The 23311-nt window shown below is 56.9% G+C and overlaps 9 protein-coding genes across 9 annotated transcripts; 6 read left to right on the top strand and 3 right to left on the bottom strand.

The window, feature by feature from the left end:
- Positions 1–1372: 1372 nt before the first annotated feature.
- Positions 1373–3728, top strand: ACO1O0_000292 (uncharacterized protein; the record flags this gene model as incomplete). The annotated part of the gene is made up of 5 exons (XM_083189791.1): positions 1373–1444; positions 1524–1739; positions 1800–1903; positions 2298–3494; positions 3554–3728. 5 exons carry the CDS (start codon positions 1373–1375, stop codon positions 3726–3728), a joined length of 1764 nt encoding a protein of 587 aa, XP_083053650.1.
- Positions 3729–4904: 1176 nt separating this feature from the next.
- Positions 4905–6063, top strand: CCP1 (heme peroxidase; the record flags this gene model as incomplete). The annotated part of the gene is made up of 2 exons (XM_083189790.1): positions 4905–5400; positions 5462–6063. The coding sequence occupies 2 exons, from the start codon at positions 4905–4907 to the stop codon at positions 6061–6063; spliced, it is 1098 nt and encodes a 365-aa protein (XP_083053649.1).
- A 2155-nt stretch (positions 6064–8218) lies between these two features.
- Positions 8219–9912, top strand: ACO1O0_000290 (uncharacterized protein; the record flags this gene model as incomplete). Its single annotated transcript, XM_083189789.1, has 2 exons — positions 8219–8610; positions 8667–9912. 2 exons carry the CDS (start codon positions 8219–8221, stop codon positions 9910–9912), a joined length of 1638 nt encoding a protein of 545 aa, XP_083053648.1.
- A 391-nt stretch (positions 9913–10303) lies between these two features.
- On the bottom strand, positions 10304–11294 carry ACO1O0_000289 (lysophospholipid acyltransferase family protein; the record flags this gene model as incomplete). Its single annotated transcript, XM_083189788.1, has 4 exons — positions 10304–10639; positions 10740–10750; positions 10795–10956; positions 11051–11294. 4 exons carry the CDS (start codon positions 11292–11294, stop codon positions 10304–10306), a joined length of 753 nt encoding a protein of 250 aa, XP_083053647.1.
- A 755-nt stretch (positions 11295–12049) lies between these two features.
- ACO1O0_000288 (bZIP transcription factor) lies at positions 12050–13562 on the top strand (the record flags this gene model as incomplete). Its single annotated transcript, XM_083189787.1, has 5 exons — positions 12050–12206; positions 12256–12346; positions 12410–12835; positions 13039–13407; positions 13472–13562. 5 exons carry the CDS (start codon positions 12050–12052, stop codon positions 13560–13562), a joined length of 1134 nt encoding a protein of 377 aa, XP_083053646.1.
- Positions 13563–13971: 409 nt separating this feature from the next.
- Positions 13972–15882, top strand: ACO1O0_000287 (eukaryotic translation initiation factor 3 subunit D; the record flags this gene model as incomplete). Its single annotated transcript, XM_083189786.1, has 3 exons — positions 13972–14182; positions 14273–15503; positions 15579–15882. 3 exons carry the CDS (start codon positions 13972–13974, stop codon positions 15880–15882), a joined length of 1746 nt encoding a protein of 581 aa, XP_083053645.1.
- A 472-nt stretch (positions 15883–16354) lies between these two features.
- Positions 16355–17647, bottom strand: ACO1O0_000286 (uncharacterized protein; the record flags this gene model as incomplete). The annotated part of the gene is made up of 3 exons (XM_083189785.1): positions 16355–16715; positions 17154–17370; positions 17509–17647. 3 exons carry the CDS (start codon positions 17645–17647, stop codon positions 16355–16357), a joined length of 717 nt encoding a protein of 238 aa, XP_083053644.1.
- A 1632-nt stretch (positions 17648–19279) lies between these two features.
- On the top strand, positions 19280–19724 carry ACO1O0_000285 (uncharacterized protein; the record flags this gene model as incomplete). The annotated part of the gene is made up of 2 exons (XM_083189784.1): positions 19280–19351; positions 19428–19724. 2 exons carry the CDS (start codon positions 19280–19282, stop codon positions 19722–19724), a joined length of 369 nt encoding a protein of 122 aa, XP_083053643.1.
- Positions 19725–20173: 449 nt separating this feature from the next.
- Positions 20174–22655, bottom strand: ABP1 (drebrin-like protein; the record flags this gene model as incomplete). The annotated part of the gene is made up of 3 exons (XM_083189783.1): positions 20174–20298; positions 20353–22404; positions 22460–22655. The coding sequence occupies 3 exons, from the start codon at positions 22653–22655 to the stop codon at positions 20174–20176; spliced, it is 2373 nt and encodes a 790-aa protein (XP_083053642.1).
- Positions 22656–23311: the final 656 nt, after the last annotated feature.

Here is a 23311-nt window from a genome sequence, read left to right as displayed (position 1 = left end):
GAGAGCTGCTGGCTGAGCTTCGAGGTAGGACGCGGGACGGGGTTGGGATCACAATCGCTCCATTGCCGTCAGGAGGGGAAGGATGTAGATCGCGGTGATTGTCTAAGTGTATCATAAACCAATTCTTAATCGTAGGATAGTGTCGTGTTCAATATAATCATGATATGGGGGGAGGGGTAGCTGGGTGCTTGTGACGTTGTGGGAGAGAAACGAGGGGCGGCTGTGCGCCAGTTGGGCGGCGACGTCAGCTTGCAATTGGTGACGCTGGAGGTGGGAGGACCAGTTTGCTGGGCTGCTCTACGTGTACTAAAATAGCGACACCACCCACCAGCATATTTTCCGAAATGCAGTGGAGACGCTGGAGACCACAAATGACCATTTCTGATCGAACAACGCGTGGGCAGAAACACAGGCAGTTTAGTCACAGAGCCACGCCCCCCAGTCTACTGTGAGCTCCGCAGGCAATACGTACATGGTGGTATAGTACAGGTCGTACACCAAGCAGTACCCCTACGTGGGAATAGGTACCAAGTATCCGGATGTATGACTGGGATGGCGAAGAGGCATCTCTCCTCACGGCTAGGTGCTTTTCAAATTTTCAGACAGGCAGCAGGAAGCAGACAGATCACTTGATCTTCCCTCTCTGTGTCGTGTACATGATACCACAGCTGACTCCCCTCCCCATCCGATTTCGTACCCAGGTAGCTGTCTCGTGATAACGAGGTTGATCAAACGTGGCTATCGAAGACGAGCTCGTAAAACAGGCAAAAAAAAATAAAAAATACCGACGCATTGCGTCTTATAGAATAAAGGCTTCAGATTCCATGTTGAGATCATGCTCCCCTAATGGAGAGCGTTCATTCTCTTCCTATCATATGATTTTAATTGTAATCATCATAAGCCATGATGAGGAAAACCAGAAAGAAAAAAAAGAATCTTCCACCAAGGCGAGTCAAAAAGCTGGGAAGCATTTGCTGAGTCAGAACCCCGCTTCTCTGGTGCCCCTCGACTGATGCATCAAGCCGTTCAATGGGACGGGGAGACTCAATGCACATGTACCACTTTAGGGGGATCGAGCCTGTGACCCACCAAATATGCATGGAGATGCGCCCGAAAACGGGGTGCAAGGCCTTCCTGGGTACCAAATCCTCACGTACCGCTACTGACGTGCAGGTGCTGTCCCTAGCAGCAGCCAACCACCTACCTCCCGTGTACTCGTAAACTCCATCAAGTTCTCTCTCCCAGTACACTTCAATCAACCACTACCTGGGTCGCTCACGTCGAGATCTCGCACTCGTCAACTACCCTCCGGCGCGTCTCTCCACATACGCTCAAGCTCGGCTCGTGATCACCATCCTGAGCTCCTGATACAATGAGCGACTTTGGGCACTATGGCGGCTCCGAGGAGGAGTACGCGACAGTCCGAAAACATAATGCTGAAGTGGTGCGTTCAAACCTGCGCCTTGCTCCGCGCTCCATCTATCGCAGCCCACGAGGCATATCCGCTGACACTCGGTCTCTAGGAGGAAAACCCTGACAGCTTTGAGAACTGGGAGAACCTGATCAAGGCGTGCGAGGGGCTCGAGGGCGGCCTCAACCGAAACTCGAGCCCCCAATCCCTTGCGACATTTCGAGATGCCTACGACCGTTTCCTGCTCAAGTTCCCCCTCTTGTTCGGATACTGGAAAAAGTACGCCGATATGGAGTTCAATATCGCCGGTCCGGAATCGGCAGAGATGGTGCGCAACCTAGTCCAAGGCCCCATGGGTCCAGCGCAAAGCTAACAAGATGCTCCCTAGGTCTACGAAAGAGGTGTTGCTAGCATCACCAATTCTGTCGACTTGTGGACTGAGTACTGCTCCTTCAAGATGGAGACAACCCACGACCCACTCTTCGTCAGAGAGTAAGTCATGTCGGATCATTCCTTTCCCTTAACATATCTACCCAGGCAGTACCGCGGATACATACTGGGCCATGGGTAGACACAGCCAGCTGTGCGCGCGAGAGCGCTCCACTCCACTATCGACGGCCCGATGGTGAGATATGCCAATGCAGTAGCCCTACTCCGTCGGGATACTCTCTTACGCTCTCACCAGGCTCTGTTGATGTTATCCCTACTCGTTTTCCAGCTTCACGTCGCTCCTCTTGCAGCATACCTCTATATCCCCTCCGGAGTTCAGATACCGCCTTTACGAGTCGTTTGCACGGTCATTTCCCTCCTCTTGTACTGATACTCTCTGCCCCCACCCTTCATTCCACCCATGTGTCCTGACAGTTGTTCTGACCCGCTATTGCAGGCTGTTTGAGCGCGGAGCGACCTTTGTAGGGTTGGACTTCCTCGCTCATCCCTTCTGGGACAAATACCTCGAGTATGAGGAGCGCCAGGAGGCAAATGATCGCATATACGCTATCCACACGCGTATCATTCGCATACCCATGCACCAGTATGCCCGCTACTACGAGCGCTTCCGCGTCCTATCACACACCATCCCGCTAAATGAGATGGCGCCAGCCGAGGACGTTGCCCGGTTTCGATCCGAGGTGGAGGCCGAGTCCATGGCGTATGGCGGCGTTCAGCGTCCGGAGCTTGAGGTGGAGCGTGATATCCGCACCAAGATCGACAGCATGTACTACGAGATATTCACGGTCACACAGAACGAAGTCTCGAAACGATGGACCTATGAGTCTGAAATCAAGCGACCGTACTTCCACGTGACGGAACTGGAACATTCGCAACTGGCCAACTGGCGCAAGTATCTCGATTTTGAGGAGTCGGAGGGCGACTACGCACGCATTGTTTGCCTGTACGAGCGATGCCTCACCACCTGCGCACTTTACGACGAGTTTTGGTTCCGCTATGCCCGATGGATGTCTGCACAGGCCGGCAAAGAGGAGGAGGTGCGAAACATCTACCTACGCGCAGGCACCATGTTTGTACCTGTCAGTCGCCCGGGAATCCGTCTCCAATGGGCATACTTCGAGGAGAGCACCGGTCGGGTGGATGTGGCCATAGGCATTCACGAAGCCATTCTGCAAAAGATTCCTGATTGTGTAGAGGTCATCGTCTCATGGGCGAATCTCGAACGCCGACAGAAGGGTCTGGAGGCGGCCATTCAAGTTTACAAGGACCAGATCGACACGCCAACCGTTGACCTGTACACCAAGGCAGCGCTCGTGGCCGAATGGGCGTATCTACTGTGGAAGGCCAAGGGCTCCACGGAAGAGGCTAGGGCCATCTTTTTGAAGAATGTGCAGTGGTACGCGGACAGCCGCGTTTTCTGGGAGAGGTGGTTCCAGTTTGAGTTGGAGCAGCCTCTGAGCGACGCAAACCATGCGGAGCGCGTGAGGCACGTCTTTGACGAGCTCCGCAGCCAGAGCCGGCTTTCAGCAGCCGTGAAGAAGGAGCTGAGCCAGGTCTACTTGGACTATCTGGTACAGCGTGGGGGCAAGGACGCGATGAAGATGTTCCTCGAGGTCGATCGCGAGATGTTTGGGTAAGTCTCACATGGGGCTCCCGTTGCCCTGGGGATATGATAACTAACGATGACCACAGGCCACCGTCGATTGCAACGGTCTCCAAGGTTGGCACCGGCGCCAAGGAGAACGGGGCCAGCCGAGGGGAGCTGGATGAGGCGGCGAAACAGAAGGCAGAAGCTAGGCACTTGCGCTTCTTTGAGCTGCACACAGAGCCAGACAATGACGCCCAGGGACCAGCGGACTTTAGCTGAGATGTGGCGCAACGGTCTGGGCAACAGTGTACATGACTCTTGTACTATATATGACGGGTGGCGAATCGTGGCGTGGGATGGGGTTGGACCGTTGGACGAGCGATTGGGGGAGAATTATTACTATGGCGACCATGTGGTGCTATGCGTGTATGTTGGTGCTGCGAGTCATGGGAGGGCGCCACCATTCAGTAGCAGTAGGGGCTGATAATGCAGACAGAGAACACAGTCCGCCGAGCCAATATATCATGTCAATTCTCATGCAATGGTCGGTGATTGGGTGCCGAGCTGCAGACGGAAGGCGGCTCAAACGCAAAGCAAATCAGGCCATTCTTCATCCTCGGAAGCGTTCCGGAATCGGAGGTGCATATGACAAAATTCATAGAGGTATGACTGATAAAATGGGTCATTTGCATTTCCTTCATTAGTCATCGAGGTACGGTTTCAAGGCCACGGAGTGAACAGGCGTAAGATTATTCTGGGCGCGTGGGTGGCCGCCTGGATAGTTTCTGATAGGGCGCGGCGCCGTCTTGGCCGCCGAGGGCAAGGCCGTGAATACGGCCAGCATCCCACCACGTTGTCATGCACGATTGAGGTCGGGGCTACGGAACGGATGTCGGTCCAGGCGCCGGAATCCGAGACGATTGCTATTTGATTGGATTTCCCACAGTTGGGGTGAGCGGGAGATGACGTGAAGTCGGCTGAAGCGCAGGCAAGCGCAATTGAAAGGCAAGCGCAACTGAAGGGCGAACCTTGAGCCCCGCCGGGGTGGACCAGGTCCCTGAGACGCCGACCAACCAGCGGGCGCCAATTTCAATCTTGAATCGAATCCCTCGGTGGCCGGGCAGTTGCCGAAGCCAGAGCAGGAACGGCCGTCTTTTTTTCTTTCCTGTGATTAGGTTTCCACCGTCGCTGCTGCTGCCATTGGCGAACTGGGTCCTCTGCCTCTTGCCCAAGGTTGCTTTCCGCACCCTTCTCTCTCTTTCCTTGCCTTCCTCTTCAAGACTTGGTTTTGATATATCTCGCAAGACTTGTTCATTCTTCCTCTTCATATAAGACGTCAAGGTACTGCATCCCTCTTCCTCTTATCAGCTTCGCAAGGTTCCCATATCCGCTCCCAGATATCAGCTCCCGAATCCTCTCCTTTCCCTCATCATTGCTGACCCGGGCGCGATCAAGATGGCCTCTGCTGCTCGCACCCTCACCCGCGTGGCCACCCGCACCACTGCGCGCAACGCCTTCGCCGTCGCCCCTCGCCAGGCCTTCCGCCAGCAGGGTCGCCGCTTCTACTCTTCCGAGTCTAACAAGAAGTCGTCCGGCTCCGGTGCCCTCTTCGCTGCCGCTGCCGCTGCCGCTGTTGGTGGTCTCGGCTACTGGTATTACACCGCGTCCGGCGCTCCCTCTGCCGCCTCGGCCAAGATTGTCAACCCCACCAAGGACGACTACCAGCGCGTCTACAACCAGATCGCCGAGCGCCTCGAGGAGAAGGATGACTACGACGATGGCAGCTACGGCCCCGTCCTGCTCCGTCTCGCCTGGCACGCCAGCGGCACCTACGACAAGGCTACCGGCACTGGTGGCAGCAACGGCGCCACCATGCGCTTCTCTCCTGAGTCCGATCATGGTGCCAACGCTGGCCTGAGGGCTGCCCGCGATTTCCTTGAGCCTATCAAGGGTAAGTCAGCCCGCTTGAAACCACAAACGTGAGAATGATTATCGCTGACACTTGCCCGCAGCCAAGAACCCCTGGATCACCTACTCGGACCTCTGGATCCTCGGTGGCGTTTGCGCCATCCAGGAGATGCAGGGCCCCATCATCCCCTACCGCCCCGGCCGCTCCGACCGCGACGTCTCCTACTGCACTCCTGACGGCCGCCTGCCCGATGCCACCCAGGGCAGCGACCACCTCCGCAACATCTTCTACCGCATGGGCTTCAACGACCAGGAGATCGTCGCCCTGTCCGGCGCCCACGCCCTTGGCCGCTGCCACACCGACCGCTCTGGCTTCGATGGCCCCTGGACCTTCTCCCCTACTATCCTGACCAACGACTACTACCGCCTCTTGCTCGACGAGAAGTGGCAGTGGAAGAAGTGGAACGGCCCCAAGCAGTACGAGGACAAGACCACCAAGAGCCTCATGATGCTGCCCACCGATATGGTCCTCATCCAGGACAAGAAGTTCCGCCCCTACGTCGAGAAGTACGCCAAGGACAACGACGCCTTCTTCAAGGACTTCTCCTCGGTCGTCACCCGCCTCTTCGAGCTGGGTGTCCCCTTCGCCCAGGGCACTGAGAACCAGCGCTGGACCATGAAGCCCACTTGGGACGAGTCCAACTAAGCTAGTCGCCACTCAAGGCTGGCTTAGTGCAACCCGAACCTCGAAAGAGGGGAGGGGGGGGATTTTGTATTCCTTGCTTGTTTTAGAGGGCGGTATGAGAGTGTAGAATTAGACGGTCCAGACTTTAGACCTCGGCCACCTCGCATTGTCGCGGACCATGGCTCGTGAAGAAGGGATAGAGGATGGAAGAGCGGAACGTGGAGTTTGATTTTCAACAAAAGAAGACGAGGGTTCGAGGGCTCCCGCGTGAGCTATCAGCAAGGTCGTTGGACATGTTTGCTTTGTACTTGTTCTATATCTCGATCCAAACTTCTGTATACAGTAGTGTAAAACAGAGGCCGTTTTACAACGTGGCGCGTGGATTCTGTGTACGAGTACATCCGGAGAATGTCGAGATGGTAATTCAAGCCTGGGATGAGCGATGGCATTGAGGAGACAAGAGCCCCTATTTATTGGTCTAGTACCTGTGTTCCCTTGTCCAACCCCTCATCTGACGGGGGGTTTCATCGGGTTTAATGAGGAGGATGGCTCTGAACACCCTGTGCCTCTAGCTTGCGATTGGGCCGGTGATCTAGTCAAGCTTCCCCGCATCTTTGGTGTCGAAGCCTTGGCCAGAATGTGAGCACTGTATTCGTACACACGTACAATAATATGCATAACTACCTCATCGGTTTTGCTTTAATTTCTTCTGTTCACCTGATGAAATGAAAACATGCAATGCCATGAGTCGTCCCAGCCCTCAAGTGCTAAGGGTCGCCCACATAGGGATAGGGAGGCATATTCGCTTCCCCCCTCCCCCCCCCTCTTCTTGAAATCTGAAAACATGATCCTTTTGAATCCTCCCGAGGCCCTGGTTCTAGTCCCAAGGTTGACACATGCGGCGTATCATAGTACTAGTACTATGAGTATAGTATGTAAGTTGGTATTAGGGATGGGGGCCATATAATACGTAGTAACGATGTTATAGTAGAAACACTATTGGCTGGGACTCTTGTTACTATGAGTATGTACGGATAGGTGCCTATACTATAATAATATGAGTGAGTTATATGAGGCCCATTGGTCAATGTTCCAATTGGCCATTTGCTTTCTGTCAGTGTCGGCGCGTCTCTAATAAGTCACCGCTCGCGTTACTACGAGTACTCGCACGAGTAAATGCAAAAGGCCCTAGAACTATTATTTGCTACTCGTAGAAGGTGAGACTAGGGATTCTCCGCACCAGGCCGCAGCCAAGACAGCTTCAAAACGAATACCAAAACCCACTCAAGATTTGTCACAGTGTAACGTTTGCTCGAACTTTGGACCTAGGGCTAGCCTCAGCAGCCTAGAATCGCTTCTTTTTTTTTTTACCCATGTACTAATATCCGTCCTCCCTAAGTTCTATTAAGTTCCTGCACACGCAAGGGCCTAGGGGACGATTCAATGAGCTCGTATCCGCCAGTTAGTATCCGTAGTCCAAAGCGAATTGCCTTAGCGCTTTAAAAGTTAACTCCCGATTCGACCAACCATCCGCGGATACTAATACGGAGGTAATCATATCATACATAAATAAACTGGTCAGCCCTGCAACCCGCTGGTGCCTTTCTCCTGGTTCCTGAGATCACAGTTGTTGTAAAAATCAAGTAGGCTGTGGTGTGGTATTAGTTTGCCAATCTCTGAGTGTGTGAAGGTGCGAACTGCGTCTACTGTAGTTCCATGGTCCGCAGATGCTAAGATCCAAGTGCCCAACTAAGAGACAGGCAGGCGAATATGGGGGAGGTATGTAGTACATTAGGTGCACCCTCACACACTCAAAGAGACTGTCCTAACATTATGTTTGAGTCTGTGAGAGGACAGAGAGCCGCCGCTTTCATGCGTGGTCAGCAAAGTGCGACAGGGATTCTCACGGCGGGCAAATGAGGAGCCCCGCTAACACTTCGATCCCTGTCTCAACAACCAGGCGAGACAGGCAAGGCCGGCCAGATTGTCCAGGCTGTTTGGCTAGAGTCTGGACGGGAAGTGATGGATCGGCGCCCCAGAATGGGTAGTTGCCGACAATGTCGCCTGGATGAGGAGGCTACCTCCCGTCGTCGCATCTCCATCAACAGAGCAGCGAGAGTCATTCTCAGACAAACTCGACGACCTCGTGCCGCGTCTCGCACAGTCGCCATTACCCATGGAACCCAGGGGGACGGAGCTCTATGAGCACTCCGGGCGAGGGTACCAAGTACCTCAAGAACACCTGGACCAGCGACAACAAGGGCCACAGTATTATGCCGAGGGCCTCGAAGTCGTGCCGCCGTCCGAGCCGGAATGGGTGACGGGGGGCCCGCAAGATATGGCGGGCATGATACCAGTCTCCAGCGAGGATGGCGGCAAGAAGGACGGGCATCCCTTTGCTGGGGCGGCAGCCAACGTCCCAGACGGAAAGGCTGGTCGGCCATGGTGGAAAAGGCCACTCGTCCTGGCAGTCATCGCCGCCGCCATCATCATTGCCGTCGGGCTTGGTGTCGGTCTTGGAGTCGGCCTTACACAAGGGAAAAATGACGAATCGCAAAGTGGAAACGGGTAAGTTTCTCCACCATCCACAGCAGCCTCGACGGCGACTAAGTTTGTATATCAAGTGAGGAGAAGAACAATAGCGACTCGAACAATAGCTCGGGCAACGACAGCACCGACGATTCGAGCGACGGTGAGGCCGACGGCAAGCCACCTTCTTGCAAGGACACCCTGTGCCCGGCTATCCTCTCCGTCCCAGAATACCTGTCGAAAATACACATCATTGGACGGACGGCGGACAACCGCATTGCCCTCCGCACTCTCGACGGGTCGTCCTGGGACCCATGGTTCGACGTGGGCGAGACGACGGGCAAACTTATAAGCCAACCGACGGCAATGGCCTGGTCAGTCCAGAAGAAGTACCCTCGTATGGACGTGATCGCCGTCAGCTCATCACAGCGCCGCGCATTCAACCGGTGGTACGATCAGAAGGAATCTTGGGCACCGCCAGACAAGCAAGAGTGGGCGAAGCTAAGCCCTTCGATTGGCAGCGCCATCGCCGCGTGCAAGATACGTGAGGACCGGCTCGACTTCTGGGCCATAGACATAGACACGGGGAATATCACCCACACATATTGGGTGGACTGGGATGACGACCAGATCGTGGGTGACGGCAAGGATGGCAGCACCGGCATGATTGGTCAGTTCTGGACGGGCTCGCACAACTGGGAAACACAGTTGGCCCTCGGACAGTCGCGGTCGGCACCCGCCGTCGTCTGCCGTGACTCCGATGTCTACCACGACATTGCCTATTACGGCCGCGAGGATAACGCCCTGTACCACGCCTCGTTCTCTATAGAAGACGACTGGCAGACGTCTGATCCATGGGAGGGCGACTGGATCGGCGACCCGATGCTCTACGTCCCACCGGACGACCCGGAGCGATGGGAGTTTTTTGGTGTCCAGAAGAACAATGAGATGTACCACATCAGCTGGAGTTCGAGAGACGGTGGGGGTTACTCATCGGTCAACGAGCTCGGCGGCAAAATCATCAGCGTGCCGGGCGTCGTCTCCGTTGACACCGGCGTGGTCGACATAGTTGCCCTGGATATAAAGGGCGTGCTGCAGCACCGCCACTATGATGACGACAACGGGTGGTCGAAGGAGTGGGAGAGTCTGGGCGTGAGGGCGCACAGCGCGCCCACCATCACGGCTTTTGACGACAAGCTCTTCATTGCCGCCGTGTCGGAGAGTGGTAACCTGACGGTCTGGACGAGGGACAACAGCGTGGCCAAGAGCTGGAAGGGTTCGCTCGAAGAGAATGACCTGGGCGGCAACATGTCACTTGACTTCTTGACTGATGATTCATAGAGTATTCGTAGCCTCTTATTTTAATATTATAGTGATGACACCCGTTCAATGAGTGCATGTTGAGATGTGAATGATGGTGATGCAGAAATTCTGGTTTGAGGGGCGACCTCTCAGGGACTGATCGTGCCTGCCGTAAAGGGAGGAAGTTGGATGTGAGGTAGGTACTATTACTACTGGTGCCTACTTGGTATTGTAAGGACTGTAAGGACAAGGCATGGCAAGTACAACTGGAAGTTACATGAACAAGAGGTATTATCTACCCTAAAGGCTCCCGAAAACTGCACCATACTTCTATAAATCATTCCGTCGTCAACCTAGGGCTGTGGCAGCGAGGTCACCTCTTTGATCTCCATACCAGCCTCTAGGCCTCTAACCACTCGCCCTTCTCAATCTACCGCTGCTCCAGCCATGTCGGCAGGTCCTCGTCCTTCTCCGGCAGCGTCGCCATGGGAAAGCGCCTCGCGTGGACGTGGAACTTGTAGCCCAGGCGGTCGCTCAGCCTCGGGAGGCTCAGTGTGTCCCACATGGGGGGGGGGGGGGGGGCCGCCTGGAACTCGCTGCCCTGCTGGTACGCAATGGTAAAATCGTAGACGGCCTTGACGTGCAGCGCCTTACGTAGCCGCTGGACGGTGGTGATGAAGCCCTTAGTACGCGGGTACAGCAGGTGCTGCTGCGGCTGGGGGTGGCCCGTCTCCTTGCACCAGGCGAGGGACTGGTCGTATTTGCTCTAGGTAAAGCGCGTTGCCTCACTGAAGCTGACGAGCCCTGGGGGATCGGCGGTGTCAGCCTGACTCGCGTCGTCGTGTCATCCCCGCAAGATGACGAACCGCTCGCACTACTACGAGTACATTTACAATGGTCATATACGACAGACAGACTTACATGTAGGGAACCTCCCCTGGACCATGCGCGCAAACACGCGGTCCAGCTCGGATCTGTCCTTGACCCAGTCCCGGCTCACCATGGGCATGCCCATGGCCCAGAGACCCCAGCCCAGGAAAGGCACGAGCCGAAACTGCTTCTTGGCAAAGTAGCGGCATCGACCTAGCATGCCAGCCCTAAGGGCGAGGGTCTGGATCATGGATCAGATAAAAGTCGGGCCAGGCCAAATGGTTGGCGATGACGACGGCAGACTCACCGGCCGGCAAATCATCGCCGCTGACGAAGATGCGGGCCCCATCGAAGCGCATGAAAATGAGCTGGATCCACGCCCAGACGGACCAGGCGATGGAGGACGATGCCTCGTAGACGACACCCGGGGCGAGCGGCTTGAGGGGCAGCAGCAGCGAGAGGACTGCGTCGGCGAGAGAGAGGTACGCGACGAAGGGCGCAGTAAGGGCGACGCCGCGCAGGTAGCTAAGGAGGGAGCGGTTCGACGACATGGCGACACCTTCACAATGTGACTATACAGGATAGGGGAAGCCGACGTGTGTGTCGACCACTGCTAGTACTGAACATCTGTCTGCCACATACGACCGCTGTTTACGAGCTGCTACTACGAGCACCAAGTACTAACCAATAAATGACGACATGCATCCTAGAAGCCAGCCAAAGCTTGGGACCGAAGAGTGCGGAGGCCGATTTGGCTTTCGCTAAAACTCAACGTCTTCTGTGGAGTTGACGGAGTGGCGAAGACCACCAACGTTGGTATTACGAGTACGAGTATCCGTAGTCCTGGGCATCTCCCAGTCTTGTGAAGAGTTGTTTGGTCAAGTATCGGTGTGGCTGCCGCGATCTCGAATCTTTCTTTTTTGTTATGCGTACTTTACCTTTCCAGGTACTCAAAGTAATTTAAGCAGCACTTCGCCTGTGTGCCGAGCCTCCAACTGCAACTGGTGTCTCGTATCTCGCCAACACCATCAACCTCCAGATTCCCGCTCCGCACATCCCATTTCGCTCGCGCACTTCACAGAGAGCCTGCTCTTTTCTACATAGTAGCAGTTGGGTCACCGAGGTTGGACTCGCCCTGTGCCCTTCTTCGACAATTGATCTATTACCACCAACGACACCACGTACCATCGCCGCGACCCTCGTCCGTGTCCGAGTCGAACAAACCCCCTCCCTCCCTCCGCGCGCGCCTCTGTCGCCCATGACGGGCTCTTGACCGCCCACAGCAGCAGATTGATCTAGCGAGCCAATGTCATCTCTCTCGCCCGATCAGAACGGGAGCCAGGCAGCCTACAGCCAGGCGAGCCTGAGCCCCCCAAACGCAGGCTCCTCCGCCGACCAGGGCAAGGGTCTCTCCCTGGGCCTCAATATCTTCAAGAATCTCACAGAGAAGCGCAACCCGCGCGGTGGGTTCCCCTATGCCGGCGATAACATCGCATGCTGATGCCCTCGCAGTGGATGGGACGCAGCCCAAGAAACGAGGCCCCAAGCCCGACAGCAAACCAGCTTTGACTCGACGCCAAGAGCTCAATCGCCAGGCTCAACGGTGAGACATATTGCCACCATCACTGCCGAGACACCAATCACGGGGTTAATCCTTTATCTGCAGGACACATCGGGAACGGAAAGAGCTCTACGTCAGAGCACTTGAGGAGGAGGTCATGCGCCTCAAAGAGGCCTATACCACAATGTCACGGGATAAGACCCAGCTCGCCGATGAGAATAAGCAGCTTAGGGAGCTACTCGCGCAATACGGCGTTCCCTTCCCCGGGCACACGGGGCCGCACGACGGCGGCAACGGCCACGGTGATGGTCATCATTTCGGCGGCAGCGCTTCGGGATACAGCCATGGGGGCGGATCCTATGGCGTCTACTCTCCCGGGGCGACCTCGCAGTCGACGGCGCCGTCGATATCGTCTTCGGGCGCGGCCCCCCGGCAGCATCCCAGCGGGCAGAACCTCCGGACCATGATGCAGCAGGCTTCGACCAGCAGAGGGTTTGACTATGACCAGGCTGGCATTGACTTCGTCCTAACGTACGATAACTCCTCCTCATCGAGAGCACCACCGTACCCCTCCCCTCCCCCACAGTAAGATTGCTGTTATGTAGATAATTTGTGATCCGTCAGATGGGGGGCTTTGTTCGGGTGATTGCGTGTTTGAGCGACTTGCCGGCCACACTAGACACAACAGAGCTTGGGATTGCTAACGGTTGCGACTTTGTCGAGGGATACCACAGTCTCGAGCGACCCTGCATGGAGCACCTACCGTTTCTGCTGGACCGATCGAATGGACCCGAATGCGAGCCATGCGGTCACGCCCTGATGGCATCGTGTCCTCCCAAGCCGTTCAACGAGCTCCCGGTCGACCTCCCGTTCGGGTCGTCCAACATCCACGACACCACGGGTTCCGGCCAGCGGACCTGGGAGATCACGAAGGCCGACCTGGCAACACTGATGGACCTGAGCACGAGGATTGACCTCGACGGGGAGATCACGCCCGTCATGGCGTGGGGCATGGTCATGTCGCACCCGCGGTTCGTTGACCTCGACCTGGGCGACTTGCAGGCCCTGACGGATGAGCTGGGCCGCAAAGTGAGATGCTACGGGTAAGTTGGCGAGGCTGGCCACCCCCTAACAGATACTGTATCGCTGATAGATTTCTTTTTGCAGTTTTGGGGCCGTAACGGAAGAATTTGAGGTGCGAGATGCCCTTGACGATATGTTTTCCCGGCGGCAGCAGCAGCAGGTGATGGTGGAGTAATAGTGAAGCGTACTTTGGAATTGTATAATGCAGCCTGGCGAATGGAAGGGTCGTAATATTTTAATCACCTGTAAGGATTACATGCCGTAACTATATCTGGAATTTTTTTAATGTACATGGTATTGTATTTGGCAAAGGAAAATGACGATTGGATGGCAGAACAGGACTGGAGGCTTTGTTGCGGTGCATTTGGGCCTCTCGAGTACGAAATACAGGTGTAGTCCCTAACAGGAGCAAAGAGGAGTGGCGGGGCTTTGACATTTTCGTTAGAGTGCCCCACACCCCACCACAAATTCGCCCTGGGAATCCAAATTCTACGATCCCTGTGAGAAGAAGCGTCGACTCGCAGCGTTTTGTCAACCTCGCACCCGTTGTCGAACACCCCCATTTCCTACAGACAACCGACATCATGGCCGACTCGCTCGACTACGTCCGCATCTGCGAGAGCTGCCCCCCCAGCGACGGCTGGGGCCCGGCCGTCACCACCGACACCACTCTGAACGGTGTGCCCTATGCGCCCTTCTCCAAGGGTGACAAGCTGGGCCGCATGGCCGACTGGACCACCGAGGGCAAGGATCGTGAGCGCGGTGGCCGCATGCAGTACAACCGCAGCTACAGAGGTGAGCAATAACTGCCTCTCCGGAGGGGGGAAGGGGGGCCGAGATCGAGATGTGGAGTCAAGAAAACTAACGCCTGCCTCGCAATCACAGACCAGCAAGTCTACGGCTCCAGTCACGCCGTCACCTTCAGCGCCCCCGCCGCCGAAGACGAGTCCTCCTTCTCCATTGTCAGCAACACCCGAGACAGCGCCAAGACGAGGTACGGCCGCGGTGCCGTCTTCACCCGTGGCCGTGGCCAGCGCGGTGGACGTGGTGTCGACGCCCGCAACCCCAGGGGAGGCGGTACTCAGCGCTCTGGGCCTGGAGGCCGTGGTGGAGGCTACGATCGCGGTGGCCGCGGTGGTGGTGGCCGTGGTGGTCGCCGCTTCGGCTGGAAGGACTACGACAAGCCGACCCGGACTCGCGATGCTAGCATCAACATCCGTGCCGACTGGCAGCTGCTGGAGGAGATTGACTTCAACCGCCTGGCCAAGCTGAACCTCGACGCCGATGAGGGCGAGGACCTGGACGACTATGGTTTCCTCTACCACTACGACCGCTCCTACGACAAGCAGCCCGTCAAGGGCGCTGAGCGGAAGCTGACGGCCATCGACCGCGCTGCCTACAACGTCACCACGTCGAGCGACCCCGTCATCCAGGAGCTCGCCGAGCGGGACGAGGCCACCATCTTCGCCACCGACAGCATCCTGTCCATGCTCATGTGCTCCACCCGCTCCGTGTACCCCTGGGACATTGTCATTGTGCGCCAGGGCAACAAGATCTTCCTCGACAAGCGTGAGAACGCCGCGCTCGACATGGTCACGGTCAACGAGAACGCCATCGACCCGCCCCTCGAGGCCGCCGACGGCAACAAGGACACGGTCAACCAGCCCGGTGCCCTGGCCGAGGAGGCCACCTACATCAACCACAACTTCCCCAACCAGGTCGTCTCCGAGAGCGAGACGGCCAAGGTGGACATGGCCAACGCCAACCCCTTCTACAACTCCTCCGAGGACACGGACCCCCCCGCCAGCAAGGCCTACAAGTACCGCCGCTTCGACCTGTCCACCAACGACGAGGAGCCCGTCTACCTTGTCGTCCGCACCGAGGTCGACGCCGTCCAGAAGAACGCCATCAGCGGTGAGGACCAGCTCGTCACCATCAAGGCCCTCAACGAGTTCGACAGTAAGGCCCAGGGCAGCGGCGGCGCCCTCGACTGGCGCAGCAAGCTCGTCGCCCAGCGCGGTGCCGTAGTCGCCACCGAGATGAAGAACAACAGCTGCAAGCTCGCCCGCTGGACCGTCCAGAGCATTCTCTCCAACTCGGACGTCATGAAGCTCGGGTAAGTCACAGACCAACTCTGCACCAGAAAGCAAATTGCACCCAAAAAAAAAACATAACTAACCAAATCTTGTAGCTTCGTCTCCCGTGTCAACCCCCGCTCCAACGACAAGCACGTCATCCTCGGCGTCGTCGGCTGGAAGCCCCGCGACTTTGCCAGCCAGATGAACCTCTCGCTGTCCAACGGCTGGGGTATCGTGCGCACCATTGCCGACATGTGCCTCAGCAGCGACGAGGAGGAGGCCAAGTTCGTCCTCGTCAAGGACCCCAACAAGTCCATCCTCCGCCTGTACGAGGTGCCCACCGGCAGCCTCGACGACGATGATGAGGAGGAGGAGCAGGCCGAGGAGGCTGAGGCTGGTGAGGAGGGCGACGAGTAAGGAAAGAATGGACTGGGTTAGCCCATTTTTTTTTTATCTTTGTTTATTTTTATTTTTTTGGCCGCTATGTGCTTCATGACTGGGAATGGTCAGCCGGCCTGTAGGGTGGCTACGGCTTAGATATGCTACACGATGGTGTCAAAAACACTCATGCTTCTCTCATTGATCTCGTTTCTTGTGATTATGTTGAAAAGGTAGCCGCAGTGGCCCCCCAACCTACTACTACCACTACCTACTACGGATCTCTCCATTGGCCACACCCCATTACTTCCTTCATACTCTGACAAGTCGCATAGTTTCAGTTCAAGTCTCCTTTCCATCAGACGCCATCAGATTTTTGCATACAGCGCAGACTCCCCTTGCTTTCCGTCAGAACAAACTGAATGGTTTCAATGTAGCGTCTCGTCCCATCGTTCGTCAAAGCTCTGCAAGATGTTCATTCTCCTCACACATGCTGATCCGCTCGCAGTTGCTAATTGCCTGCACCATACAGCTGCCTCTCCGTCTGGCGTAACCATTCCCTCGCCGCGTTCCGCAGCGGATCGAGCCCAAGCTGCGTGGCCGCGCGATACCCTATCTCGAGGGCGATGCGGAAGCCCTGGTCTATCCCGTGTTGGGGGATGAGGCGCTGTCTCCAGAGGTAGCAGAGCTCGTAGCGGAGAGAGAGGTCGAGGGACGGGGCCGGGTTGTTGCGGTGGTATGTCTGGTATGTCTCCTGGACGAGGTTGCGGGAGAGGGTTTCGACATAGAGTGGAAGGGCTAGTGCCTCATGGTCGGGCGACGGAGGCTGTTGCACATGGTCGGCAGGTGGTGGTGAAGGTGAGGGGGAGTTGCTGTGCACATTAAGGGCCCAGTGTGGAGGGCTCGGAGGCTCGAAAGCTGGAGGCTCTTGAGGCGGTCTTTGGTTATGATGTGAAACATCGGGGCGAGGCATGTGAGTGCGTGGCTCGGCAACAAGAGTGCTGATCGGCGGTAGATGTAGTTGTCTCTCGGTCTGTGAGCCGTGAGTGACATGGTTGTTGCCTGCCCTAGAGGGATGCTGGGAGTTCGGGACAGGTGCTTCACGACTCGCACTCCTCTCTTGGACGCGATACCTCTGGGGCTGCTGATCGTTGGTGACTCCTCCGGGACTGGACCAGTGTCTCTCTTGCCTGGACGGAGGATGATGGTTGTCTGTCTCATGAGAAGTGGAAGGATAGGGTTGAGACGCAGTCCTCCTGACCCATGGGTTAGTATGACTGCCTGCTGCTTGATGAGAGTCTTGGGCTGACATGGCAGCGAGGGTGGCAGCAGCGGCGTTGCCGCCATACGTGTTAGTCTGCTGGCGAGACTGGGAAGTGGCAGTAGGAAACTGGACACCAGTGCCCTGATCCTCTCGCGCGATTGTGTAGTTCAGGCTCGCCACTCTCTCGTTGACAGCGTACCCAGAGGGGACTGAGGCGCCCTGGGCAGGTTTGGTAGCCAGTTGGAACGGGTCATGGGCTCGAACTGCGCTCAATGTAGGAGGTGGGACTGGGTCCAACGTTAGTCTTCGGTTATTCCTCATTCTGGCGGCTCGCTTTCTTTTTCTTTCATCTGCAGGCCGACGGCTGGACAAAGGCCTGGGAGGGGCATCCCAGGACACACTCTCCGGGTCGAGATGGTGGCGTGAGTCTCCCTCTAGCTTCCCGGTCTCGCAGCACTCTTTGCAGATGGAAAGCTTGCATTGGGAGCATTTGTGGACGACTCCACGGCTGGCACGGGAGCACATATCGCACTTGGCCATGGCGACGCTGGAGGCGTCCCAACCGTGGTGGAGGTTGGCAGGCTGAGGACGTCCCAGGGGTAGCGGGACCCGAGCAGGAGGTGCTTCTTGGGGGGCTTGATCGGATGAAGGCTTGTTTGAAGCATCGTGGCCATCTTCAACTGCTGGATCAGCAGACGTGGGCTCTGTTGGACCATGACGCGCCTTTTTGTCATGGTGTTTGTCACTTGGATGACCCGAAGTTGAGGAGTTGAGGAGTTCAGGGCCATAGTCAGGGTCATTCTCTAGAGCAGCAGCCATGGCGCTTCCTGGGTATCAGTGAGACGTGAGAAAGAGGGAGACGTTGTTAGCTGTTCCTGAAATGTGTTTGTGTTGGGGATTGTTGAAAGCTCACGATACCTGACTGGGTGAACGAAAGATTCAGGTAATGTAGAAAAGAAGATAAAACAAGTTCGGGACAGGGAGTCCTCAGGCTTTTTATAGTATTTTCTGAACGAATGGAGAGAATTTGTATCATCGTGGATTCACTGCCTTGACGGCCCGGCAAAAATGGGACGAAAGATTCAGACGGCCGTTGCCAGTGTTGACAGACGTTGGCGGATGCTGGCAGTTGGTCAACAGTGTCACCTCTGGTGATTCAGAGCCACCATAATCCATTGTAACTGGAATAGCTGACGAGCTAGAGAGGTGTAGAGCTGGCGCGTGAGGTAGTTGATGATTCCAGACAGCTGGCAGCAGTTGGCAACAGGTGGCGACAGCTGCCTGATGACACCAAGGCGTGACGTCGTCTGAAGTTGAAGTTTGGCTTTGCGCGCTTGTCACACCGCCTTGTGACGACGGATTGCCTGCGCCTTCCTTCAATTATTGTCTCCTTCCAGGCAGCAGATCTCCTTCACATTATCAGTGCTCCATGTATTCAACATGGGCAAGTCCAGCCGGACCTTGGGTATGACGGCGTCTCATAAGCGAGAAATCACCTCTAGATTCAGGGATAACAAGAGAGAAGATAATGTTAAAATGTTCCCAACTTAGCTTTTGATTATTGAAGCTCTGTAAACTTGAGGTCTGTATTAAATCGGTCCCGTCAATAATGTCAGTGACGCAGTTAGTCCTCTCGTCCATTTGAAAGCTCGTCTGTAACAGCCTATCATCATGGCTTAGCCTCTATTCATCGCGGTGTATGTGTCGGAGGAAGAACTGAGTGGTCTGATACAATAAGGCATCAGTACCAGTGACACCAATAACATGCTGCAACAAGTTTATCTGATAATATTCGGGGGAATTCAAGAATGTCCCTCGGGTAAGCATCTTATTCAGAGGTAGGGAAGGAGCGAGGTTGGGACGCCCAGCCACGGTGGTAGTGGTGTAGGTACGTACCCAGTGCTGGTTGCAGTAGGAAAGGGTCCCTCGCCGCTTTATCGCATTTCTACCCACACCTCCCCCCATTCTCCACCAACTCTTACCAACTTTACCAACTCCCGATCAGTGAGCCCTACGGGGACCGAAAAGCGGCACTGCTTATGCCGGTCGGCACCGTTGGTTTGGATACCAACCATGGGAACGAATAAAAGTGTCTGAGCTCCTCACGCCCTTCTCCAAAAAACCCCCTCCTCTCACATTCATCTTCCCCCAAGGTGCTTTGGATCATCCGTCATGTCGAACCAGGAATACTACCAGGGCGGTGGCTACCCCCAGCCGCACGCCTACCCTCAGTCCCCCCAGCCCGTATGTATCTAACGCCGCGCGGCTCCCCCTGGAGCAACAGATGCCCCAATACCAGTCACTAATATCCCCCGTCCAGTCCTACGGCAATCCCCCACAGGGCCACTACGGCTCCCCGGCGCCGCCGCCGCAGGGCTACTACGGCTCCCCGCCTCCCCAGCAGGGCCACCACGCCCCCTACGGTGGCCCTCCGCCCCCTGGCCAGTACGGCGGCCAGCCGCCCATGCAGTACCAGCAGCAGCAGCAGCACGCGCCGCCGCCGCCGCACAACAAGAGCAGCGGAGGCAAGGCCCCGCGCAACTGTCTCATCGCCTGTCTAGCGGGTATCTGCTTCTGCTGCGCCGTCGAGGAGTGCTGCGAGTGCTGGTGCGTTTGATAATTCCCCGCCCGCCCTCCCCCAAATATATAGCTTATGTTGTGGCTAATTATCGTATAGCTTCGAGTGCTGCCTATGTTTCGTATAAAACGTGCGACGAGCGATGTAACTTGATACGGATACGGGCGCCTGGGTCGGCGATGAAACGGGACACGGCCGGATACTAGATATATTGCTGGGCTGTGACAAAGCCAAGCGCGTCATGCCGTTCATGTCGGGATGAGTAACTCCGGAGGAACATGGCGTTAAGGAGGGGCGACTCATGGTTTGCTTTGTACGAACAGGTTTGTGGTTCACGTCCGCCACAAACCATGATTTTTTTTTGTATCCATACTGGTCTTTCTATACGCCAACTACTTGCTTTTGCTTTTCTTGTAATACCAAGGCCATAGTAATCATCTTCATACAGGACGGAAACCATACACCGCACACCGCCGACCAAGGTACTTCTAGTGGTCAAGCTGTACATAGTTGGCGGGGAAGAGACCCTTCTTGCCATTGTACTCGCCAGCCCACCAGTCCTCGTCGGGGAACTCGAGATTCGTAATCTTTGCGTCTTCGGGAAAGCTGATTTCTGTGGCAACTTAGTACTGAACCTTTGAGACGAAATCCTTTGTAAGTAACTCACCGTTGTCTTCACCAGCCTCGTAGTCATACAGAGCTGTCGCAGTGGGTCCAGCCGACGCCGACGGGTGCGATGCCGTGGGCACCGGTGGAGCGGGCTCAGGCTCTGGCTCTGGGACACCATGAGCACCGCCGGCGCCACCGCCCTCGACCAGCTCGACATAGTTGCAGGGGAATAGGCCGCGCTCGCCCCGGACGTTGGTTCCCATCCACCAACCCTCATCAATCATGTCGATCTCGGTCACGTACTCACCCTCCGCCAACTCAATCTCATTGTCCTCGGCCTTTTCGTAGTCGTATTGAACCACTGCGATGTGGCCGCCCTGGTCGGCCTGGGCGGCTGACACTTGTTCCGGCTCGAATTCATGCTGCGCAACAGCCTCCGCCACGGCCCGGGCCTGGCCAAACTGCTCCTTCTCGTTAGGTAGGTCATCCTCCTTAGGCACATCGATCTCGGTGGGGGGGATCGGGGGCGGTGCTCGCGCCTCGGGCTTTTCGATCGTATCCGCGCCTCGGCTGACAGGCACGGCGATGCGGGGAGGCGACACGTCCCTCTGCGGCTGATAGGCCGAGGGATCCTCCTCCTCTTCCTCCTGCTCATCGGCGGGAGCAGGTCGGCTGGGCAGCCCTGGTAGGGCAAAGCCCCCAGAGGGCCTCGAAGTGTCTGGTACGGGCGGGGGAGATGGAGAGCGTTCGTCTTCGGCCCCACGGGGCACAGAGGGTGCTGCGCCAGTGCCCATCGGTGGCGCATCCTTGAACCGGTCCTTCAGTGCCGAGATGCCACCGGCTGGTGCGCTCGGAGGCTCCTCGACGGACCTCTCTTCCTCCCCGGTGTTCTGCTGGCTGACATGGCCCTCGGGACGGCCAAAGCTGGACGAAGTCTGCACTGGCGCCCACGACTTTCCAGCGTATCCGCTCTTCCATTCGCTGCCGCCGCTCTTGTGAGACTCAACAGGGCCGCTCCTCTGCGCCTGGACGGGAGGAGGGGTAGAAACACTGGCCACATCGACACCACGCTCCCTGGCCTTTTTCTCAGCCCAGATCTGGGCTGGAGTCTTGCCGCCTTGATCCGCAAAGGTACGGCTGGCGGAGCCCACGGGTGCTGGAGTAGCGGCAGCAGGGCCACCGAAGCCCATGCCACCCGGTGTCGGCGCCTTGGTTCCAGTAAAGCTAGACCCTCCTCCAAACCGGTTAGCGACCTTAGGCTTTGGCAGAGACGTGAGTCGCTCGGACTGGCTGGGCTGCGAGAAGGCGGCGGCGCGGTCAGCAAGACCCCTCTGCTCCTCAGGCTCTTCGCGCTCCTGAGGTGCGGGCTTCTGGGCCTTGGCTCGGATGGCGGCAATGTCGACTTTGCCAACGGGCTCATATGAGCCCTTGACAGGGATCGGCCTGTCGTCTCGCTTCTCCTTGGCCTGCGCGCGAATGGCGGCAATATCGACCTTGCCCACGGGCTGGTAACCACCCTTGACGACATCAGAGTCGTCTCGCTCGGCAGAAGGTGTGAATCGAGATGGCTCCGCCCTCTGCTTGGTGAGGTCGGCCATATTCACCTTGGTGGGCTTGTACGCTGACTGGACCTTCTCAATCTGGGTTCGGGTGACCGGGGGAGCATCAGCGCCCCAGCCGTCCTCATCGGCGTTCTCATCTCTTCTCGAACGGGCCGCGACGAGGGGATTGCGAGCCGCGCTAGACGTGGTCGGGGTGAAGACGGGCTTCGACTTGACTGGGGGAGGGGCGGGGGCGGGAGCACCGACATTGGCAGAAGATCCAGCCGAGTACTTGGCTCCCGATGCATCGGCCACTTTTCGCATGATCGACTCGGGCTCCAGGTCGCTGTCGGAACGAGCGGTGATCTGGACGTGGTAGCCGTGGAGGATTTTGGAGACGGCGGCGGTGTGGCTGGTGAAGTAGCCCTTTGTGCGCTCGGGCACGCCGCCTCCGCACCAAGCAATGAGGATATACTTGGGGAGCCCAGTGTTAGGGTCCTTGACTTTGACAAAGGCGAACTGGACACGACCCTCGCTGAACTCCTCGTTCAGCTCGCTCAGCTCACCATCTGGGCCAACTCGTTAGTGATGCCCTGCCGCTGACCAGTTAGTCTCGCCACTTACCGCCGGTGTCCTGCACCTTGAGGACGCTCTCCTTGGATCCGGTGTCCTGGAAAGCATTCACGAGCGGTGCCTGCACCGAGAATAGGGCCCATTGAGCATAGGTGGGGGAGCTGGACGAGAGTGCCGGGCCGTTCACCACTCCATTGTAGCTGCTCTTTATGGAGGGTCCGTTTATGGACAGGTTCAGTGAGGCCATTGCGTGGAGGGGTCTAATGTATAGAGAGGAAGGGGAGTTGGGTCGTTGGGGTCGGGGAGGAAGGCCGTCGTCGGAGAGGTTCGGTGACGTTGGCGCTGGCGACGAGAGCAGCTCCACCAGGACGACAGCTGCAGCTTTGTGAACGCGGGGATAAGAGGGGGCCGGCTGGAAGGAAATAAAAGCTGGCCGACTGAGCTCGGTGTTTGGGGGGTTCGTAAATGGCTAGGTTGTTGAGGAGGAGGGAGAGGAGCACTTCCGGAAGACGTGGAAAAGGAGGCTGAGCTGTCCAAACCAGGGACGAGGTAGCGAATGCCTGGGCGGGCCTTGTACGAAACGGCTCCTCGCTGCTCTCAGTGCCTGTCCAACGGCGATCCACCTCGCCAGGTGAGAAATGGCGAGAAATGCGGGGCGAAGGGCGAGAGTGGCTCGGATTGATGCATACCTCCCGGTAACTGCTCACCTCAGGCGGCGGAGGCGCATACGAGGCGCATGCGATGCACATAGCGGGACGGAATGTGGCAGAGCCTGGCAGCACCGCCCAGAGCCGAAATGACGCAAGACCGGGACCCCTCCCCTCGGCGCGGCCGATGTTCGCGCTGCCCCGCCAAAAATTAGCACCTCGCACCTTCAATATCGATCGAAATCGACCACCGCCA

The sequence above is a fragment of the Amphichorda felina genome (assembly GCF_050947745.1).
Source record: "Amphichorda felina strain 45539 chromosome Unknown scaffold_1, whole genome shotgun sequence".
NCBI lineage: Eukaryota > Fungi > Ascomycota > Sordariomycetes > Hypocreales > Bionectriaceae > Amphichorda > Amphichorda felina.
The sequence above is the reverse complement of the archived record's forward strand: the minus strand, read 5'-3'. Positions and strand labels throughout refer to the sequence as shown.